This window comes from Sceloporus undulatus, chromosome 2 (assembly GCF_019175285.1).
Source record: "Sceloporus undulatus isolate JIND9_A2432 ecotype Alabama chromosome 2, SceUnd_v1.1, whole genome shotgun sequence".
NCBI classification, from domain to species: domain Eukaryota; kingdom Metazoa; phylum Chordata; class Lepidosauria; order Squamata; family Phrynosomatidae; genus Sceloporus; species Sceloporus undulatus.
Window position 1 is genome coordinate 7,242,603 of NC_056523.1, and position 7,435 is coordinate 7,250,037.

The 7,435-nt window shown below is 43.4% G+C and overlaps 1 protein-coding gene across 5 annotated transcripts in view; it reads right to left on the reverse strand.

Moving 5' to 3' along the window:
• Positions 1 to 713: 713 nt before the first annotated feature.
• LOC121921988 (zinc finger protein with KRAB and SCAN domains 4-like) overlaps positions 714 to 7,435 on the reverse strand; it is an 8,494-nt gene continuing 1,772 nt past the window's right edge. Inside the window, exons 1-7 of one of the 5 annotated variants that reach the window (XM_042450825.1) lie at positions 7,190 to 7,312; positions 5,660 to 5,735; positions 5,215 to 5,580; positions 4,920 to 5,040; positions 2,915 to 2,988; positions 2,008 to 2,128; positions 714 to 1,090 (exon numbers count right to left, since the gene is read on the reverse strand). In XM_042450825.1, the coding sequence (XP_042306759.1) occupies positions 795 to 1,090; positions 2,008 to 2,128; positions 2,915 to 2,988; positions 4,920 to 5,040; positions 5,215 to 5,580; positions 5,660 to 5,674 (993 nt within the window). In that variant the 5' untranslated portion in view covers positions 5,675 to 5,735; positions 7,190 to 7,312 and the 3' untranslated portion in view covers positions 714 to 794. Of the gene's footprint in view, positions 1,091 to 2,007; positions 2,129 to 2,914; positions 2,989 to 4,919; positions 5,041 to 5,214; positions 5,736 to 5,954; positions 5,990 to 6,290; positions 6,428 to 7,189; positions 7,313 to 7,435 lie in introns of those variants that run through there. The other 4 variants (XM_042450824.1, XM_042450826.1, XM_042450827.1 and 1 more) reach the window with 4 other exon arrangements.

Here is a 7,435-nt window from a genome sequence, read left to right on the forward strand (position 1 = left end):
TGTACTATGAATTCTGGAAATTTCAGTTTGGTGGGACATTTGGCCTTCTCTGTCAGAGAGCTCTGTGATCACAACAAGTTACAATTCCCAGAATTTCATAGCAATGAACCATAGCAGTTAAAGCCCCATCTAACTGCACTAATTCTGCAGTGCAGATGCAGCCATAGTTTCTCCCTGTGTGGGTAACCTGATGGAGAGACCTGTCCTCTTTCCACAGTCCAAGTATTTAAGTGGCTTTTATCCTGTATGAATGTTTTGATGAATAATGAAATCTCTTTTCTCACTGAAATTCTTTCCTCATTCCAGGCATTTAAACAGCTTCTCTCCTGTATGAATTCTTTGATGACGAGTGAGATCTCTCTTCCGACTGAATTCCTTTCCACATTCTAAGCATTCAAACGGCTTTTCTCCTGTATGAACTCTTTGATGAGGAGTGAGATTGCTCTTCCAAATGAATCCCTTTCCACATTCCAGGCATTTAAATGGCTTCTCTCCTGTATGAATTTTTTGATGACGAGTGAAATGTTTCTTGTGACTGAATTCCTTTCCACATTCTAAGCATTTAAATGGCTACTCTCCTGTATGTATTATTTGATGATGAGTGAGATTTGTCTTTCTACTGAAACTGTTTGTGTATCCCACATAATTAATTTGTATTTCTCTAGTGTGATCTACTTCATGACTGGATAAGTATGTCTTCCTATTTCTGGTGACAGGGCTTTGATATGATCTCCACCTTAATGTCTCTTCACACCCTGAGAACTCACTTTTTCTTTTTTGTGTGTAAATTCTTTCTACAGTACATGAATTTCCTGGTGAAGGGCAAGGCTTTCTTTACAACTGGGGCTCCTCCCACATTCAAGATAAATACATTTACTCTGTTCTTCTCCTTTCTGTCTTTTTTCTTGGAAGAAACTTCCACAGAAATTTCCAGCCTGAGAAGCAGAAGCTTGATTCACCTTATTTTCTTGAATGTTGATTTTACTTCCTCTCTCTTTCTTCTGTTGAAATTGAAATATGTGACACTTCGCTCTTTCCTCTAAAGACATATTTGATTCTCTTATGTTCACTCTCTCGTGTCCATCACCGCCTGAGAAACACAGAAACAATTTAGCCACAGGCCAAGAGAAAATTGAACCTGGATGAAAGATATTTTTGACATCAACATTCCCCAGTTGGAGCAGGGAATTTTAGGCAGGTGGGGCTCCAATGTCTCTGAGTGACCACTAGCTCAACTCAGCACATTTCAACAATTTTCGAACAAGCTGGTTGCTATACAGATTTCACAACCTTAATATCTTATTAATTTTGTTTATATTGATTAACACATTCATAATATTTTTGTTCTGTTGAGATTGTAAGCCTTGTGGGCAGGAACCTTTTGCTTTGTTTCTCATGTAAACAGTTATAGGAGCATTCCTGGCAATAAAACTATTTACAGTAAGTCAGGTGGGCTACATGTCACTCTTGGTGGCCTGCGGCCCCAAAAGTACAACTTCTCCCAACCAGGAGTTACAGTCCCACAACATATGGACTTTCATATTCAGGAAAGAAATAACCTGCCTTTGTCAGTTAGAACACAGGAAAAAAAGAAATAGAAGAGAGCTAGCCATCTGCTGAATAGATTAGGCTAATAATATATTATTAGCCTAATCTATTCAGCACATGGGTAGATCCCCAAAAGGGAAGAGGCGGGATATAAATAAATAAATAAATACAATCAATGGAAAATCAGTGGTTTGAAACAGTGTGCCTATGGAGATCAGCTCTTTGCCTTGAAACACACCCTGTAAAGCTGATATATACATTTGACAATAATTATATCGAATGAGATCTTGACTGATTTCCGAGGGCTAAGCCACTGGTTGTTTTATCCTCAGGGGCAGATCCACCTGGTAGAAAGTGATTCAGCTTTCAGAATTACAGCTTGAGGGCAGAAAGAGACTATAGGTATTGAGCATCAGCAGCAAAAAGATTGAATCAGCCAAGAGAAAGAGGGAGCCTCACCCAGAGAGACCAGGATTGCCAAATTCTCCTCCATGACTGCCCTGTGAAGGGCCCTTTGGTTTGGATCCAGCAAGGCCCATTCGTCCTCATTGAAAGACACAGTCACCTCCTCAAAAGTTACCTAGGAGAAGAAATGGTGTCTGTGAACCAAAATTATTACCCAGTCAGAGCAGAAAACTGTGTAACTTGAGTTTTTCGCTGTTTAAATTTGCTAAAAATGGCACGCTGCACAAGTCTGATGGAAGGAAAGAAAAAGACAAAAAATGTTTCCAGTCCTTGGAAAAGAAGAGGGTACAGGATAACCCTTCTTGACACTCCAGGGATCCTGTCCCCTATCCAGGGGTGTCCCTATGGTGTGCAGGGGTGCGGATTTGCATCAGGTGACACCCAAAGGAAGTGTGACACCACTGCTCCCCAAACATCTACCTTTTGGCAGAAATGGCTATGGTATTGGCCTGTGTCTCATTAAAACAGGGAGGAGATCCTGGTGTGTGGGGCAAAACCCTTTTGAAGGAGAAAGGGGAGCTCCTTCGTTTAAAAACAAACATTTGAAATTTTTAATTTTAAATAATTTTTTATTTTTACAATTCTTTTAAAATATTATTTTTAAAAAATCACATCTTACAAAGTGTTAACGTTAAATACATGAAACTATGTACATGCAAATACATTTAGGTTGTGCATATGATATTGTAATTTAGAGATACAATTTTAATTTTGCTAGTTGTTTATGTCACAACTGTTACCAATACATTTAGTGATATATGGAAATTCCAATTTATGAGTAACATGAGTACAAAGAACAGTACCTGAGGATTCTGTATGGTTGGATATGGGAAGAATGGGAGGCGACACCACAAGTTACCAGTTACAAGTTTTACCGAGTGACACCAAACCCTACCCTTACCTGATCGAGGCTCTCAGAAGTATCAGAATTAAGAGCTGAGTCAATAGTTCTTGGTCCTGGCAGTCTTTCATCTCCTGGGAGGGTCACAAAAGGCAAAAGTGAATCTTCTCTACCATTCTTTCAGTTACTGATTTGGGTTTTTCCAAATTCAGCACAAGAAAGCTAAAGCCAGATGTTTTGGATGTCTTTGCTGAGTAACCATGAGGTTGACAGAGATACAAAAAAAATTATAGACTGGCCTAAGAGTGTTTCTCTTTATTTATCCGATTAAAACATTTATATTCCATCTTGCATCATAGGAGTGTTGGGTGCTTCACAATGAAATCAGTGTAAACAAGTTAAAATCTACATTAAAAAATTCAAAAAACAGTCTAAGAACATAAGAACTGAATAATTCTAAAAAGTAAAATTATGGATTAAAACTATGGATGTGTACAGATTTGGATGAAATCCTTGGTCACCAAAACTTTTAATTAAAAATTTTGGGGGGGGGATTGGCATCAGAATGAATCTGATATCAGTGCTAATCTCCCGTTGAGGCAACCTATTCCACTATCAAATAACAATTACAAGTTCTCCCCAATGTTTAGCTGGGATCTCTTTTCTTCACACTTTAATCCATTGGTTCATTTTGTAACCTCAAGAGCAGGAAAAAATAAACTAGCTCCATCTTCTACATAAAATACTTTCAGTAAGTCTAGAAGTTTTAGTCAAAAAATTGAACTTAAAAACCTGTGTTGACTTATCCACACGTCAATATAAGTACTATACTTTAATACTTATTTTAAAAAGGACCCATTCCCTGATGAAAGGAAAGACCATAATCTGTCCTGGAAGTTCTGACCCTCCTCTACTATTCCATTCATATATCCTTTAGTATGAGCACAGTTAATGTCTGCTGGCATTTTGTATGTTCTTTGACATTGTTTTTCTTTGCATCATCCTTTGCATCCTGTGTTACATGCCCCTCAATTTTACCCTCGACTTATCCATGAGTCATATCAAAATCCCTAATTTTGGTCCCAAAACCTGCCCTCGACTTATACATGAGGTCAACTTATAGTCAGGTATATACAGCACCCAGCTCCCTCAGTCATTCCTCAGAGGGCTTGTTTCCCAGACTTTTGACCATCTGGGTCACCATTCTCTGGACCTGTTCCAGGTTATCAATATCCTTTTTGAACTGTGCCATCCAGAACTGGGCACAGGATTCCAGATAAGGTCTGAGTCTAACACTACTGCTATTTACTTCGATCCTTGAATTCAGGCCAGAATGCATTGGCATCCAGTGCAATTCGTTTAATATTGCATGGGATGTCAAAATGTTTCGGGCAATAACCTAACTGCTGCATTTTGCTGTATTTGGGCTGTATTTGGGCAGCAAATTCAGCGACAAAAACTTTCTGGTAGGATCAGGATGACACCCAAATTAAGCTTTAAATTGGATAGATATAATCTCCAAAGTATTGCTCTCTCTTAAACCCTCTGAAATCGCTATCAGCTTCCACATTAACATTGCTAGTTCTTGTATGTGTGGGTGGGTGAGTGTCTTTGAGTGAAAGCTGATTTCCCTTTGCTATTCTATATAAAACCAAACTAATTTGGAATCTGCTGCCCAGAATTCTTTAGTTTAAAACCATTATACATAGGCTAGACTACAGCTTTTAAAGCTGTGGATCCCAAACTTTGGTCCTCCAGATGTTTTGGACTTCAGCTCCCAGAATTCCATACTGTTGACCAAGCTGGCTGTGGCTTCTGGGAACTGAAGTCTAAAACACCTGGAAGACGAAAGTTGGAACCAATGTTTAAAAGCATTACCAAAGCCCTCTTGCAATCTTTTATTGAACCAAATTAATTTTCCCATTGGATACAATTTTGGCTGCCCTCCCAGGGCCCAGCATTTTGAGGAACTGACAGCATCACCCCAGAGACAGACCCAGGGCAACTTGTCTATTACAGGTATATTGAGGAGAGGAAACCAAAGAATGCCGTCCTTCATCCTTACCCAAAGAGATGGCCTTTCCTGAGCCCTTCTGTGGGATCTGCATAGACTGCGCCCTCTGTGTGGAGTCTAAGGACATCTTCTCTGCCTCCAAGAATTCAATGGTATTTTCTCCAAACAGGTCCTGGACAAAAACAGAATTAAGAATCTTAAAGGGAAGGATGAGAGAAGGAAGGAAAGCTTGAAGGGAGGAGGATGTTCATTCTAATGAGGATTTACAGAAAACATTGGTCAGTGAACTAGAAGGTATTTATTTTTCAAATGATATATTTAAAGTCCCAGCCTGAAAGGCTCTCACCTGCTGCTTGTCCTGCTGCTTCTGCTCCTCTGCCTGGCTCAGGAGGAAGCCTTCGGCCAGGGCCACCGCCTGGGAACTGGTCTCTGCCCCACATTCCTTGACCCAGCTGGCCATCTCTGGGGGAAGGACGGCCAGGAACTGCTCCAGGAGCACCAGGTCCAGCATCTGACTCTTGGTGTGCCTTTCTGGCTTCAGCCACTGATGGCAAAGACTGGAGAGTCGGCTGCAAATCCCTCGGGGCCCCTCAGCCTCCTCATAGAGAAACTGCCTGAAGGACTGGCACTGACCCTCTGGACAGAGCGGCTTCTCCTCCTGACCCTCCTTCTTCATGGCTCCTCTTTCCCTGAACTCTCCTCTGCTCTGCACCTGAACAGACGAGGGAAGCTTTCTTGATTTGGAACCCTCCTTTTCCAGATTTTGAATGGTGCTCCTAGGCAGATACTACCTGAAGTTGAAGCATTTCTTTTGTCTTCTCTCTCCTCAAGAAAAAGACTGGCCAAACTGCAGCCAAATATCAAGGCCTACAAGGAAACAAAGATGTTCTGTGAAGCACCCATTATGAACACCCTTTTAATGTTTGAAAATCAAACCTATGCTATAAACTGGCTCTTTTTTCTGTACAGATGAGAACGGTTGTGACTGAAAGAGCGACTAGAAACTGTCCCTGTTGTTTTTGGGGCAGAGGGTTCCCTTCCCTCCTTGGAATCAAATCCAAACATTTTCGTCCTCCCTTGACTTACCCTGGACTGCTTTCCCTCTCTCTGCCTTCTCCTCTCCCTGCCACCCATCTTCCCCTTTCAGCCAGTCTATTACATTGTATGTCTTCATGTGGGACCCTCTGGAGTGGCTTCTGAGCAGGTCACACTCTCTCAGCCTCAGAGGAAGGCAATTGCAAACCTCTGTGGACAAATCTTGCCCAGAAAACCCATGAAGGCACACAACAACAATCACATTCACAACAACCACCACAATCACAACAACAGCCACAGGAAGCAGGAGGAGATGGACCTCTCTCTGGGCCTGGATGCCAGTCCTGTCATGGAAGAAGGGAAAGAGAGAGACCCCTCTCTGGGTACCTGAATGCCAGTCCTCCCCTGGAAAGAGAGAAGGAGAGAGACCCTTCTCTGGGTGCCTGGATGCCAGTCATGTCCTGGAAGAAGGGAAGGAGAGACCCCTCTCTGGATGCCAGTCCTGCCCTGGCAGGAGAGGGAGAGGAGAGGAGGGCAGCCTGGGCTTCCAGAGGGAAAGCTAAGGGGAAAAGGGAGAGAGAGGGAGGCTTAGAGAGGCAGGAAGTGGAAGGAGAAGGAGGAAGCCCTGCCCCTTCCTCAACCTTGGGTCCTCCAGGCCTTTTGGACTAGAGCTCCCAGAATCCTTAATCATTTGGGAAAGCTGGCTGAGGCTTCTGGGAATTGAAGTCCAAAACCTTAGGAGAGCCAAAGGTTGAGAACCAATGAGTTCTCATGAGCCAAGAGCCAAGCTTCCCTGGAAGGAGCCCAGGAGGGAAGAAGGCAGACCCTTTGGAGGGAGGAGGAGGAGGAGGAAGGCTGGAGGCCCAAGGAAGGAAGGAGGCAGAAGGAGGACCTTCAGAGAAGAAGAGCCTTCTTCCCAACCACCCTATTGAGGGGAGAGAAGCAGTCATGATGTGTTATGTATTGTTAATCTGATATTGGAAACCGCTTTGATCATCCACGGAAAAGCGGTATACAAATAAAGCTTCTTCTTCTTCTTATTATTATTATTATTAGAAAGAGTCATTGGGAGCAGGAAGGAGAAGAAGAAGAAGGAGCCCTGGGTCTTGCATCTCCTCCAGGGCTTTAAAGGAGAAAGGCAAGCTGCTTCCCTCCTCACTCTTCACAACAACCCTGCGAAGGAGGAGGCCAGGAGAAGCCCCACTCTCTCAGCCTCCCTCCCTTTCTCCGAATGGAGCCTCCAACCAACCATCTCCCCCAAGAGGCTCCCATCTTCCTCTACAGACCTCTCCTCCTGATTCTGCCCTTTCTTCCTCCTTCCTCAGGGTCTGGGCTCCAGGGGACAAAGGGGAGCCTGGCTGGCCCTCATCTCCTCCATTTTAGGGGGCAGATCTCCACTGACCCTCCTCCTGCTGCTCTCCTTCCCGGAAGCTGAGGGAGGGAGCCCCGGGGGCTGGGCCTGGGATTGTGATGATGATGATGATGATGATGATGATGGAGGAGGAGGAGAGGAAGAGGCAGAGAGCCGGAAG